The 15,889-nt window shown below is 40.6% G+C and overlaps 1 protein-coding gene across 1 annotated transcript; it reads right to left on the bottom strand.

The window, feature by feature from the left end:
* Positions 1-11,811: 11,811 nt before the first annotated feature.
* LOC138906589 (uncharacterized) lies at positions 11,812-14,147 on the bottom strand. Its single transcript, XM_070195706.1, has 3 exons — positions 13,487-14,147; positions 13,023-13,093; positions 11,812-12,003 (listed from the first exon to the last, which is right to left on the bottom strand). The coding sequence occupies exons 1-3, from the start codon at positions 14,145-14,147 to the stop codon at positions 11,812-11,814; spliced, it is 924 nt and encodes a 307-aa protein (XP_070051807.1).
* Between the last annotated feature and the right edge of the window lie 1,742 nt (positions 14,148-15,889).

Below are 15,889 nucleotides of genomic sequence, written 5' to 3'. Positions count from 1 at the left end.
TTAGAGGGTGGTCCCTCTTTCTCGCAAAAAAGCGATCAAAATTCGAATACGACGCGTTTTACTAGGAAGGATTGAACCTTGGGAACAAATCTACAGGGCTATCACTTTCTTAGGCCAGATCTTCGAATCTTTTCACATTTACAGTTCACTGCGTCTGCTCCTTTAAAGGGCGGCGGCTTGGAAGCTTACCTTATTATTAGAGAAAGGTTTGGAACCTTAACCAACATTTTGGATTTTGGAGTTTTTTCCCCAACCTAGGTTAGAGGGTCGTTAGACCATAGCTTGCTGCTAAAAAACGTTGCGCAGTTCGCTTCGCTCTTCAAGCTCCGCCCCCTTACTCAACCTCAACATCTATAAAAAAGCCCTTTATCCTATTCTAAATAAGGTAAGTTGTGAAGCCATAGCTTGCTGGTTTTTCCATCATCCAAACCATAACAAATCGAATGAAACCGGCCGAAAAAGAAGTTTAACACTTTGCTAAAGAACGAAACTTCGTGTTTGTTTGTCTTCAAACCTCCAATCCACTCTCGCTCGCTGCTACTAACAGGGTCTCGATTGATTTCCCTTCCTTTAGCTACTAAGATGTTTCAGTTCGCTAAGTTTGAAAAGTCCAAAGAGCGCAGACTAGCCATGGAGCTTGGATACGGTTTCCCGATCGGAGATCCATGGATCACAGACAGTATCTCCCCATGGCCTTTCGCCTCTGAAAGTGTCCTTCCTTCTCAATGCCCGGGAATCCATCCAATGCATTCTTTTCGATCTTGTACCCGATGTAGGCTTGCAAAGCATAGGCGTCACAAGCGGTACACTGAACACCAACCCAATCTCGACGAAAAAAAGGAAAGTCAAGTGCATACTTAACGACCTCTATTCCTGACGTGAACGGCCATTTTCTTGGAACTAATTCATAGGCACTTTCTACTAGTTAGACTTCACACACTATATAAACAAATAGTTGAAGTGTGCGATAGAAAACGGAAAAATGAATTAACTGACTATTCAGTACACGCCCATAAATAGATGACTATGGGTAGTTCAGGTGCGCTTAAAGTCAATTACAACTAGAAGGCATGTCGATATTGCCACCAACAAACCTTTGAATTTGACTGTGAAATGAGGAAAATAAGCACACAATAGTTTAGAGTAGAAGGAGTGAAAGCAACTTGACTGTAAGGAGAAGAGCTCTAAGTTGGAATTTAATAGTCTAAGAAATGGTCATCTGTGCGTAACAGCTACTGGTGTCATCACCCTGCAGAGTGGTGGTGTCGCACCCCATTTTCTTTCTCGTGAAATCGGGTTTCGACATGTTACAACTCTTTTAAATGGGTGTTAAAAGAGAAGAGTCACCACCTAACGCTTTTAAGGTGCGTTAGGGCACCTATTGTGCAAATAACTCTGTTTGACTAGTCAACATCACCAAAGATCGGGTAAGGGCTCAAATTACCTTAAAGAGAAGGTGTTAGGCATTCTTTGAGGTCCACAATTGTGGGTCCCGGATGAACTTATAACTATGTGGATTATATAATTAGACTAGGTGATCAAACAAATAAAAAGAATATAAAGGTCGGAGAAGTTCATTATTACACAATTGGTAAAAATCTTAAGGACTACAAGGATACAACTACAATGTTTAAACGACTAAATATACATATCAAGTATATAAAAAAAAGGGGGGGGGGGGGGGGCAATGTTTGTTAGCCTAAAGGATCACCCCGTGCAACATAAATAATACTTCGTAACTCCCTTTAGATAGGAGTTGCTTATATTATTTAGCGGACACAAACTATCATTGTACCGAAAGCGTTCTAATTTGGTTCTAAGTCGTGTCCTATGCGTGCACTACCCGTCCCTTGCCTATGGCCCAGGAGGCTTTGGACCTACTATTTAATAGTTCTAGACTTTACTTAGGTTGCTCAAAAAGGATAAATCTAAGCGACATTCAAAACATATAGGACTGCACATAAAGACAATACATGGCTCAAGTTGGCCTCCACATGTAAGTAACAAATGCACGCGAGCAAGTTCATAGTGTAGGCAATAGATAAATTTCGGAATTAAGACGAGTTAGAGTCCTTAAATCCTATAGTCATGGCTTCTATGATTCTGATTTTCAGTATTGTACAGCAGTACTGCGACTTTAGACCAAGGAATTTGCAGATTATAGGTATTGCAAACCCTATAGGCATGATCTCTAATTATTTGCGCATTGAGACAGTACAACTATTTAGAAAAACTCAGGATTAACAGCATTGATTTTCATAGACAGGCTTTCTCGGCGAGTGAGAGTATTCTATAGGCAGGATTTTATCAGTCGGCATTCTAACTTAATTTTAGAATACTTTATCCCCTATAGGCATGTCATCTAGGTAGGGCAGTATAATGAAAGCAACAAAAATAACTAATTAGTTAGTTAAAACCCTATAGTCATGGTATATAGATGAGCATTGGCAAAGGCATGTATTATTATGTCCCATAGGCATGATGTCTAACAAGTAATTACATATGTCGATTTCTGTAGACATGCTGTCCAATAGCACACAGTAATAGACATGGAAGTAGGTAGAACATTTGCTTAAACTAACACACTTTGGATAGTATACATGTATTAAACAAGTTGAGTGAGGTGTGTGATTTTCTATAGGCATGATTTTCTACCCGTTTGTGAGAGAATTAGAATACCCTACCCCTTTTATTAATTTCCCATATGTTCAGTTTACAAAAAAAATAAATTATTACCGACCCAAAATTAGTGAATACAAGTGCAAAATTAAATATTAAAAGATTACATGCCCAATACATAGCTGGCCCAAAAGACTATAACCCAGTAAAGCCCGGGCCTTCAGCGGGTTCTTTCCTCATATGTGTAGCAAACCCAGATTTAAATACACCCCAAACCTCAGAGTGCATCAATTGCTCAACTCAAACTCACCCAAGAATCCACACTAGGCCCAAAGGGAAGACCTTCTTACCCAGCAATAGCAAATGAACAACTTAACCATACAAATTAACAAACTGCGCGTGACAACCATGTAAACAAATTCTGAAACCTACTAACAAAGGTTCTAGGATATAGATACAGTATCATAAACATATGGACATGGCTCACATAAGGCATATCAGATCTTGCATTTTAGAAACAAAGGGGTTTTGAACATGAAAACTAGGAGAATCAATAGAGCTCTTTAACAAGGTGAGTTCGACATAGAAAACTAATAACATAGGTTCATGATCGAGTAATTATTCAACAGAGAAAAGGGTGTAGCATGCTGAAATCAATAAGAAGATTGAGGAAGGCCAGTTTACAGGACAAACATACACATACTAATTCCCAGCAATCAAGACATTAACCAACATGGGTCAAAGATAAATTTAAAACAAGTGAGTCTTATTCGAAGCAGTTATTGTCAGAGAGATATGCAGTTCCATATGAAAGTGATCACATGTAGCATAGAAACACTAATAGCAATGGCCTACTATAAACCTCAGCAATGTCCTAACTCATGAGATCATGCAAAACTTAAAAGGGAATGAGACAAGCAAGCATAACTATTTGCACCCAATTGCCTTGATAGCAGGAAGAACAAACATATCCATTTTACCCTAGAATTCATCCTAAACCAAACATGCAACATGGCTTGAATGGAAACATGCTTTAGTCAATCAACATAGCCTCAGAGATCTATCTTATTGGATAAAAGGACTTCACAAAGTCTAGAATGCCAACATAGAAGTGCAGGATATAGCAGAGGACACTCATTAGTCTAAAACAAACTAAGAAAAACTGGAATCCATTCTAATAACGAAAGCATCTCATGTGTACTGAAACCTAATAAATTCAACTAATAAAGAACATGGAATTGCATGGGGATTATAGAATAATATCATGACCGTATAGTATCAGGGACTCATAAATAACGAGGAAACTGAATCATGCTTACAGAATTTAAACATCACTAACACATAAAACACATATAAATAAACAGAAGGAAAATAGTTAACATTGCAAGAGTTAAGGATACTAACCAGTAACGTATTTAAACGAGCAAAATAATAAGGAGTTTAGAATACTGGTAGCAAGAATCCAAGATCCCCGATGCTTCGGAGTTCACAAGAGCCTCGAAAGGGCTCCGAGCAGTGCTTGCACCGGAGGAGGTTGATAGTATTCTGGCCTTGGCTTTCAGCCGGCCAAAGACCCAAGTGTTTTAGAGAAGATGAACGAGTGAGGAAAATATATAAAGTGCAGTAGCAATGATCATTTCATCCGTTTATGGGGGTTAGGGAAGAGGGTTTTATAGTGTTCAGTTAATGAAAATAAGAAAAGTAAAACATCAATCGAATCACAAAAATAAGGAAAGAGTAACATGCAAAATTTATTTTGAATCAGATTATGAGAAAGCCAAACAAACCCTAGTTGACATAACTCAATAATTGGATGAGGATCTTGGTGAATCGGACTCATATAGCCTTACTATAGATGTATATAGATGAAATATTATCTGGATCCAATGATTGAAGCTGATTCCCCTTGATTCGAAGATTTGTACTTTCCAAAATAGAGCAAGTACTATGTAATTCCATAAAGAAGCAACCAATGAAGAAGGAACATAAGTATGGTAAGCAAATAATGAGTGAATCCCATTGTTAACGAGATTAGGAGATGGATTAGGGAAAGGTGGTGAATAGGGTTCTTCAGAGAAAAGGGGGGAGATAGAGAGGTTCAAAGGCGGCGGGAGTGGGATAATAGGGTTAGGGTTTTGGGTAAGGGTGGATTTAAGAGGGGAGGTGTTTTGTGAGCCGTTGATCTCTGAGATCAACAGCCGGGATTAAAAGGTAGATGGGGCGGGTCATAAAACGGGTATGGGGTGGTGGGTTGCTGGTATTGGGCTAGGGGTTATTGGGCTAGAGTTTTAGGGTGTGGGCTAATGAACTGGGATCCGAAATTTGGCGTGTTTTGGGCAAGATTTAAAAATATAAGAAATTAAAGAAAAAGTAATTTAATAAGATAGCTAAAATAAATATAAAAATACTATTAATGCAACTCAGTAATCTAAAACAACAATAGAAGATTATAAAAAAATGTAAAAAATTATTTTGACCTTGAATAAAATAACAAATGCAATAGATTGCAAAAATATAGGATGTTATTGCAAGATCGTGTAAATAGCCTAACAATACTAATATAATTATATGAAATGAAGTAAAAATATTTAAAACATATATGTGGATGCAAATAATAAATTTTTTGTGATGACTAAGTCATCACAAATAATTTAAAGGAATAATTAGTAAGTATTCAAGAAATTTAAATGCGACAAAATTAATTTTAAAGCTCTAAAAATTATGAAAAATTGTAAAAAATACTTATAAATTAAATAATGACGCAAAGATGACATTTTGAAATTAAAATACTATTTTAAAAAAATATATGAGGGCAAAATTGGGTATCAACAGCTGCCCATCTTTACCCGGAAATGATGAAAGAGTTGTCGGGTAAAGAAAATAATGACCAATTTTTGCCGAGTTGAATGGGGTATGATGTGATTTAAAAATGGGAACCGAACCCCCGGTTCCTGAATTGCCTACATATCCCTAGTGTTACGGGAATCAAGCCGTGTGTAGTTCTAGATCTAACGATGAGCGAAACCGATGGAGTTGTTATAAGAATGGTCGTATGTTTCGAAAAGGTTCTTTTGGGTAGGACAGTGTTGTAAGTAACGAGCAATTTTGATGGGGTCATGAATGTGACTTTTGGATGTTACAAGTGTATGAGGCAAATGTTCGAATGGTCGTAGAGTAAAAGGTAGTCAATTACTTGTAGTCAGTTACGTTTGAAGCAATTGAAGGATGTGAGCGCTGCGAACGGAAACCAGAGTGAAGATTGCTCCCGTTTGCAGAAAAGTTACTCCTGAGTTACCTGCAAAACTTAAAACATGGTACATGCGGATATATATGGGTTATTGCAAAAATTTAAACATGATGCAAATTCGCTTTGGACCATGAAGGTTGTCTTTGGACGGTGAGGATGATGTCCTTAGACCATGACGTCCTGGTCCATGAAGTGCATGATAAGGGATTCGCAGGCCATGAAATGGTGTCCTCGGGCTATGGGGATGGTGCCTGTGGACTATGACGCCGTTGAATAATGATATGCAGTATCGAGAGATCCTCAGGGCATGGAATGGTGTCTCCCGGCTATGAGGATGGTGCCTTCGGACTATGACGCCTTCGAAAAAATGGCGATGTTTCAGCCTATGAGATGCAGAGATATGGCGGTATCGATCGTTTGATAAAAGAAACAGGTGATGCTTGGTTGTATGCGGGGACGGGAAAACGCAAGGCTTAGTCTTGTTTGAGATGAGGGCAGTGTTTAGCCCGATGTGAAGAAGGGAGACAATGCTTAGTCTCATGCAAGAAAAGGTAGTGCTTATCCTTATGCAGAGGATGGAGACAGTGCTTAGTCTCACACTAGGAAAGGCAGTGTTTAGCCTTATGCAGTGTAGTTGAGCCAATATTTAGTCCTATGCAAAGAAAGGGCAATGCTTAGCCTTATGCAGGAAACAGAGGCAACACTTAGTCTTGTGCGGGGAAAGGCAGTGCTTAGCCTTATGCAATTTTGGAGGCGTTATGCAAGAAAAAGAGACAATGCTTAGTCTCATGCCGAAGAAGGCAAAGATTACCCTTACGCAATTATGAAGGCAATGCATAGCCTCATGCAAGAAAATGAGACAATGCTTAGTCTCATGCAGGGAAAGGCAGTGCTTAGCCTTATGCAATTATGGAGGCAACGGTTAGCCTCATGCAAGAAAGGGAGACAATGCTTAGTCTCATGCAGAAGAAGGCAATTCTTAGCCTTATGCATTTATGAAGGCAATGTTTAGCCTCGTGCAAGAAAATGAGACAATGCTTAGTCTCATGCAAGGAAAGGCAGTGCTTAACCTTATGCAATTATGGAGGAAACACTTAGCCTCATGCAAGAAAGGGAGACAATGCTTAGTCTCATATAGGGAAAGGCAGTGCTTAGCCTTATGCAATTATAGAGGTAATTCTTTGCCTCATTCAAAAAGTGGAGACAGTGCTTAGTCTTATGCAAAAGAAGGGAGACAAGGCTTAATCTCATGCAAAGGAAAGGCAGTATTTAGCCTTATGCAAGAAAAGTGATGAGTGACATAGAGAGAGTGAAGTATTTCTTAGCTGGATGTGCTTACGTTTGGAAATTTGTCGTCATGAAGGTAGTGATTTGATGTGCATATGTATTTGCGAATATTGCTGTTTTATAGTGCCTGCATTCAAGGAAAAATCATGAGCTTTGAGGGGGGAAGGTCGGTTCGTGCTCTTGACTCCTTGCTTTGCCTTCACTCTTGTCTTGCTGTCCTGTTTGAGTTACCCTGGGTAGCATCCAGTTGTCATAGAAACAAAGTTTTCGAAAAATATGTATGCATTTGAAAAATTATTTTCAAAAATGTAGTTGCTTGAAATGTATTGTAGTATGTGAGATTAAATAATTTAGATGAACCGGTGACTGTGATACATTTAGAGACATTGCAACCTCCTTGCTTTAGAATTTTGAGGGTCCTCCTCAAAATTCTGGCCCAGTTTAAATGCATACTTTTGACAATACTTTTCGGTTGTTCCACACATGACGATGTCGACTTGAACTTGCGATTTTGCCCCAGTTTCTGATCATGGAAAAAATGAAGATTTTATTAAGATGTGACCTAACCCACAGGGCTTCCTACGTATCCTCTCTTAATGGGAATCATGTCAAGCGTTGTTCAGTTACATCAAGTGAAGAAGTGCGAACAATCCTAAACATAGTATCTTTTGACTGCATCTGAGTTGATAGGTTTTGGCCAAATCTCTCCGACCATTTCTGCAAGTATAAGTGCTCCTCCTGTCAGTGCCCGATGAACCATATAGGGACCCTGCTAATTGGGTGAAAACTTCCCCTTGGCTTCATCTTGATGTGGGAAGATTCATTTTAGCACCAATTGCCCTGGTGTAAATTGCCTCGATCTGACCCTTTTGTTGAAGGCTCTTGCTATCCTGTTCTGATAGAGTTGACCATGACACACCGCATTCATTCTTTTACCATCAATGAGAGCTAGTTGATCGTATTGGCTCTGTACCCATTCTGCATCGCTAAGCTCAACTTCTTGTATAATTCTTAAAGAAGGGATTTCTATTTCGACAGGAATAACTGCTTTAGTGCCATAAACCAATAGGTAAGGAGTTGCCCCAGTTGATGTGCGAACCGTGGTACGATATTCGAGCAGAGCGAATGGCAGCTTCTCGTGCCATTGTTTGTAATTATCTACCATTTTCCTCAGTATCTTCTTGATGTTCTCGTTGGTGGCTTCTACAGCTCTGTTCATTTGTGGCCTGTATGCTGTGGAGTTCTTATGCTTGATCTTGAAGGTTTCACACATGGCCTTCATCAGATCACTGTTGAGGTTGGCAGCGTTGTCAGTGATGATTGACTCTGGTACTCCGAACCGACAAACAATGCGGTCCCGAATAAAATCTGCTACGACCTTCTTAGTTACAACTTTGTAAGATGCGGCTTCAACCCATTTTGTGAAGTAGTCTATGGCCACTAGAATGAATCTATGCCCATTCGAAGCGGCGGGCTTGATTGGGCCAAGCCGAGAAAGGCCAAGGTGAACTTGTTGCATTGAGTTCATTGGGTGGTACCCGTATCATGTCATAATGTATCTGGCATTGGTGGCATTTTTGAACATACTTGATGTAGTCTGTTTTCATAGTCATCCAGAAATACCTCGCTCTTAGTATCTTTTTGGCTAAGGTGAAACCATTCATGTGTGGTCTGCATGTTCCGACATGTATTTCCTCGAGCAATCTGCAAGCTTCCTTGGCATCGACACATCGTAATAATCCCATGTCAGGAGTTCTTCTTTACAGAATTCCTTCGCTTTGAAAAAAATAGTTCGCTAATCTCCAAAGCGTGCACTTTTGAGTATGGGTAGAGTGCTCTGGATATTCTCCTTTTGCCAAATATTTCTTGATGTCGTGGAACCACGAATTTCCATCGCTCTCTTCTTCAACATGAACACAATAAGCTGGCTATTTATGAATTCCTATTGGGACATGATCGATGAAGTTCTTGTCTGGGTGTTGTATCACGGAATATAGAGTAGCCAATGCATATGCGAACTCATTTTGAACTCTCGAAACATGTTTAAATTCTATCTTTGTGAACCGTTTGATCATCTCTTGTACACAGTGCAAATATGGAAATATTTTGGTGTTCTTTGTAGCCCATTCTCCTAAACCCTGATGCACCAACAGATCAGAATCTCCAATTACCAGCAGCTCCTAAACATTCATGTCAATGGACAACCTGAGTCCCAAGATGCAAGCCTTATATTCTGCCATACAGTTGGTGCATGAAAACCTTAGTTTTATAGATACCAGATAGTGTTGGCCGGTTTATGATACCAAAACAGCTCTGATACCTACTCCTTTGAAGTTTGCTACTCCATCGAAGAACATTCTCCAACCATCATATGCTTCAGTGATATCTTCTCCCACGAATGACACCTACTAATCGGGAAAATACATTTTCAACGGTTCGTATTCTCCGTCTATAGGATTTTCTGCCAGATGATCCGCTAATGCTTGCCATTTGACCACCTTCTGATTTACATAGACGATGTCAAACTCGCTCAGCAATATTTGCCACTTTGCAAACTTACCCGTAGGCATGGGCTTCTGAAAGATATATTTAAGTGGATCCATCCTCGATATGAGATATGTAGTGTATGCACAGAAATAATGCCTCAACTTTTGAACTATCCATGTCAAAGCACAGCAGGTGCGTTCCAGCAAAGAGTACTGGCCCTCGTAGGGTGTGAATTTCTTGCTCAAATAATATATTGTCTGCTCCTTTGTTCCAGTTTCATCATGTTGTCACAAAATGCAACCGAAAGCTCTATCCAGTACGGACAAATAAAGCAGCAAAGGTTTTCCTGGCTCTGGTGGGACCAGAACGGGCGGTTTGGATAAATACTCCTTGATTTTGTTGAAGGCTTTTTGGCATACTTCAGTCCAACTTGTTGCATCATCTATCCTTAGCATTTTGAAGATCGGCTCACATATCACTGTTGATTGTGCTATGAAGCGACTGATGTAATTAAGATGCCCTAAAAAGCTCATCACATCTTTCTTATTCTTCGGAGGTGGGAAGTCTTGGATTGCTTTGACTTTTGATGGGTCTAACTCAATCCCTCTGCGACTGACGATAAATCCTAACAATTTTCCGGTAGGGACTCCGAAAGCACACTTTGCGGGATTCAGTTTCAAATTACACCTTCAAAGCCGATCGAAGAATTTCCTCAGATCTGCTATGTGATCCGTACTCCTTTTGGATTTGATGATTACGTCATCCACGCACAATTCTATCTCTTTATGTATCATGTCATGGAAAATAGTTTTCATGGCTCTTATGTAGGTGGATCCGGCGTTCTTCAGACCAAATGGCATCATTTTATAATAATATATTCCCCATGGCGGGATGAAGGCTGTCTTTTCAGCATCCTCCTCATCCATCCAGATCTGAAGGTACCCCGCGAAGCAATCCACAAAGTATTGGAGTTCATATTTGGCACAATTGTCAATCAATATGTGTATACTAGGCAACGGGAAATCATCTTTGGGACTTGCTCTGTTTAGATCTCGCTAGTCAACATATACTTTGACTTTCCCATCTTTCTTCGGAACTGGCACAATGTTGGCCAACTAAGTTGGGTACTCGATCACTCTAAGAACCTTGGCTTTGATCTGCTTGGTGACCTCCTCTTTTATCTTCAAACTCATATCCGGCTTGAATTTTCTGAGCTTCTGCTTTACCGGTGGACATGTAGGATTAGTGGGTAACTTGTGAGCTACTATGGATGAGCTCAAACCCGTGATATCGTCGTAGGACCATGCAAAGTTATCTTCATATTCTTTTAGTAATATGATGTACTCTTCTTTCTCTGATGGTGATAGATGAATTCTTATGCGTGTTTCCTTGACTAGTTCGGAATCCCCTAAGTTAACTACTTCAGTTTCGTACAAATTGGACTTTGGCTTGTTTTTTAAATTTTCCACTTCTCTGACGATTTCCTTAGTTATCGTATCATCTTCCAGGTCCTCTGAATCACTATCCTTATGTTGCGTTGTCTCATTACATGTCACAGTCACAGGTTCATCGGGATATGTAATAATAATGTTGTAAAAAGAGAAAATGTAGAGAATAATAGTATATACGAAAAGTAGCAAAGCATTAATTTAAATCTTTAAAACTTTAACAAATGCGGCTCGATGACTTGAGCAATTATTTCAAAACAAAATACTGAAAATGTCTCAAATGCTTAAAAATAATTGATGCTAATCTGCCAAGCTACCCAGGAACTCGACGGGCCCGGGATGGTGCAACAGTCCAGGTTTTGAGAACAACTCCTTTCCCCATGGTCTGAATAGTAAGGTCTTCCTCTTCCTCCTCCTCCTGAACTATCGCACTGCAATCCATATCTTCTTCATCCAGAAATAGTTTCTTCATGCCAGCTAAGACTTGATCTTCCTTAGATCCCCACATCATGTCAGCTCTATGAAATGTCTAGTGCAGAGGTGGTACTGGTTGTTCCAGTGATAATAAGGACCATGCCATGGCGGGGACCAATCCTGGTACTCTTGCCAAGTATATTCATATTTGAGCCCAACAGTTGTGCCATGACGCTGTGGTTGTACGAGTTTGGTGATCCCTTGGAGATTTTTGCCGAGACCCTTGCCAGGTTCATATCCTGTTCGTAGTCATATGCTTTCTATCTTGTTACTCAACCATCGATCCTTTTCAATTGCATTGACTCGCTCAATGAGATGGTACGTTTCTCCACCCAGCTTCTTTTTATTCTCGATGACTAGAACGGTCTGATTGGTGTAGATGGAGTTGCTTCCATCCCCATGGATAATCACTTCTTGATGATTCCATTCAAACTTCACAGCCTGATGCAGAGTAGAAGCCACTACCCCAGCGGTGTGTATCCAGGGTCATCCCAACAAAAGATTATAGGTAGCAGATATATCCAGCACTTGGAACTCAACATCAAACCAGGTTGGACCCATTTGTAGGTTGAGGTTGATTTCTCCGATTGTGGCTCTTTGGGATCCATCAAACGCCTTTACATTCATACTTTCCATCCGTATCTTGTGCAGGCCTTTACCCAACTTCTTTAGAGTAGTCAGTGGGCATATATTGAGACTTGAACCCCCATCTATCAGGACCCTGGCGATGAACTTATCCTTAAATTGCACTGTGATGTGTAGTGCCCTGTTATGACTTAGTCCTTCTGGTGGTAATTCATCTTCATTAAAGGTGATTTTGTGGCTTTACAGTACCTGCCCGACCATGTTGGCCATCTCCCCACTAGTGATGTTGGTGGGTACATAAGCTTCACTTAGCACTTTCATCAAGGCATTCCTGTGTGTCTCGGAGTTTTGCAGCAGTGACAAGATGGATATCTGAGTGGAAGTTTTTTCAGATGATCGACAACAGAGTCTTCCCTTGCTTGTACCTTTCTTCAAAGGTCATCAGGTCCAGTCTCAACAACAGGTGGCTTAGATGCAGCTTCTTTGCTTGTTCCTCCCAGGTGCTCAGGTGTATAGACACTGCCAGTTCTAGTCATGCCTTGCGCCACACTTGTTTCCTACATTTTTGCTTTTCCTTTTCTCCTTGCTTCCGCAACATAATCCCATGGGATAACATCAAACTTGTAAGATGGTGTGGGGGCTACCATCACAGTGAAGGGTGTAGTTACCTAGACTTCAAACAGTGCTTGGGTTTGTACCACAATGGGTGTGAGGGTGACCAGAGACGTTTTAGGATCATCCCCTTCCCGAATGAGTCCGATTGACCCCTCTAGATCCCATTCCTCGTCGGCCTCTATCATATTCACTCCCTTACCTCTGTGATCCGGGAGAGGATTGTTACAAACATTTGGTGCAACTTCCTTTACCTATATGACCTTGTTGTCGATCAGTGTCTGAATCTTGTCTTTCAGTGTGCGGCACTCATAATTTGTATGATCCTTCATGCCTGAATGATAGGCACATGTATTGTTCAGGTTAATCCATTGAGAGGAATTCTCCATAACAACGGCATGGATGGGTGTGACATAACTAACAGCCTTCAATCTGTCATATAATTGGTGTATGGGCTCAGCGATTGGGGTGTATTGCCTATGTGGTCTGCGACCGAAGTTTGGTCGTGGTTTTTGGTAGTTTTGGCGGGCGGGTGGTGGTGAGTGGTAATATACGGGTTGAGTGTTATAGGCGTGGTAGGTGGTAGCAGGTTATTGGTATCTGGAGGGTGAAGGCTGGTATGTGGGTGGATGTGTTTGGTATGTAGGTGGAGGTGTTTGGTATGTGAGAGGAGACTTAGGACCCTAGGCTACCATTACGGCTCTTACTTATTTCTTCTTCGAAATACCTCCCGATTGTAGTGCTTTATTCGTGGCCTGCAGTGCCTCAAAATTTGTCACCATCCCACTCTTAATCCCTTCTTCTATTCTTTCTCCCAGCTCGATGATATCGGAGAATTTGTGATTTTCAATAACCATAAGCCTTTCATAGTATTGCGGGTCTTGCGCTCTGACGAAGAACTTATTCATTTGTTCTTCTCCAAGTGCTGGACTTACTTTCATGGCTTCATATCTCCACCGAGTAGCATATTCGCGAAAGGTTTCTGTTGGTTTCTTCTTGAGGTTTTGAATGTAGAAAACATCTAGTGCATTTTCTATGTTGAACCTGAATCTGTCCATGAAATCTGATGCCATGCTTACCCAATTAACCCACTTCTTCAGGTTCTGGCTGATATACCAAGACAACGCATCTCCGGTAAGGCTTCGCATTAACAGTTTCATACAGATTTGTTCATATTTGCCCACCCCTACAAGTTTGTCACAGTATGTCCTCAGATGCACTTTTGGGTCACCAGTTCCATCTAACATTTCGAACTTGGGAGGTTTATAACCCTCCGACAGTTTCACATATGGATGAATGCACAAGTCCTCATAGTTTAAACCTTCAATGCCTTTACCACCTTCGACACTCTGAACTCTACCAGTGAGCTTCTTGAGTTCTTCCGCCATGTTCTTAATGTGCAGGTCTTTCTCGGTTGATTAAGGTATGTATAGGGTTTGTTGCGGGGTGTGGGGTATAGTTTTCACGTATATGGGATTACTTTGATGAACTCCGGGAATCTGGGCGTAAGGGTGGTCATTGGTTGAGTTTTGGGGATCAGGAGTGGGTTGTGGTGCATTTTAGGGAGTGTGATAAGTGGTAGTTTGTGGGTATGGAGTTCGATGATGGTGATGTTGTTGAGGAGTAGGTACTGGTGGAGGGTTAAGGTTTTGAGGAGGCATGGGGTACTGGTGTGGTGCATGAGTATTTGGTAGTGGATTTTGGTTGTGTATTTTGTGGTGGTGCTTGGCTTTGGGTAGTTGGATTTTGCTAGTTAATATTAGGGACATTGAGGGTGAGAGAAAGGTTTGCCAAGTTTTGGACCTGCTCAAGTTCTCCTTGTATCTCCAGGATTTTCGGTTCCAGACGTAAGACTAGTTCATTCTGTGTCGGAGTACTTCAGCCATCCGAAGTTTTGACATTTTCTACCAGGGTGGCATTGTCTTTCCTGATACCACTCAAATCGTCCATTTTCCCTTTTCCTTTGCTTTTGCCTTTAGGATCGCTTGGTGGAGGAGGAGGTGAAGGACCTCTGGATCTAGTATGATATGTTGACGATGCCAGTATGCACGAACCAACCTTGGGGAGTGGAAATAATCAAAAGAAAGAAAAGGCAAAAGGTACCCAAGTTAGTAAGGGTATTGAAAGAATGCTTGCAATATTAAATAATGTTTTGCAAAATCATGTAATAATTCATGTCCTAATTTGGGGACCTCGTTGTGCCCGAGATAGGCCTAAGCGACACATAGACTTGGAGAAAATTGATGCCAATAATTGCGTCATTTCATTAATGTGAAAATGAGCCAAACCTTCACTAAATCGACAATAATAATAAAGTTACTAATGACATTTTACCTTATTACAATTGAAATATAAAACTAAGCTAGAAAACAATAAAGGAGATTATTTGCTAGTCAACTTGGTCCCTGAAGGACCTTCTCTGTGCTTGGCTCTTTTGACTCTATCAATCAAGTTCCCCAAGTCGCGCATATCTAATAATAAATAAGCCTTTCCTAGTTGCCCTCCTTCACTACCATCTTTGTTCTGACAATATGCAAGCCTCTTTCTCATCTTTCCCTCAAGCTCCATCAATCCTTATTCTAGATATTCCAATCTCTCGGTGGACTTAGTGGTGATTTCATTCCATTCATTAATTTCCTCCATGACCACTTTATGTTGTTCCATATGTCTAGCTTTAGACTCAAAAACCCTTTTGCGAAGCCTTCTATACTTGACCCGTGCCTCAGCAGTATCATCAATGATTCTATTTTCCAAATTGACCCCGGCTTGACGTCTCCCGCTGTATCATCTACCAACCATGATGGATAGAAATACACATGACGGGCATGGTACTTGTCTGGCTCAATAGTCTCTCTTTCCACAATGACCTTTTGGTTCCACATATGTTGTACCTCGAACTTGAAAGGAATGATGTCCCCTTTGATATCTGGCTTGTACTGGACCATGTTGGAAACCCGAGGTATGACCTGTTTTCTTCCTGCTTGTCTCATTACCCTTATAGGAGCATATGGATAAATGCCTCGCAATCATATAAATACTAAATGAGTAGTATCCTAAGACCTAATGATGAACTCACTTCTAGGAAACTACTCAAACATATAATGTAACTTCTCATCTGTCAGATTGCTGA

The sequence above is a fragment of the Nicotiana tomentosiformis genome, chromosome 1 (genome assembly GCF_000390325.3).
Source record: "Nicotiana tomentosiformis chromosome 1, ASM39032v3, whole genome shotgun sequence".
Taxonomy (NCBI): Eukaryota; Viridiplantae; Streptophyta; class Magnoliopsida; order Solanales; family Solanaceae; genus Nicotiana; species Nicotiana tomentosiformis.
This window is presented reverse-complemented; position numbering and strand designations above follow the sequence as displayed.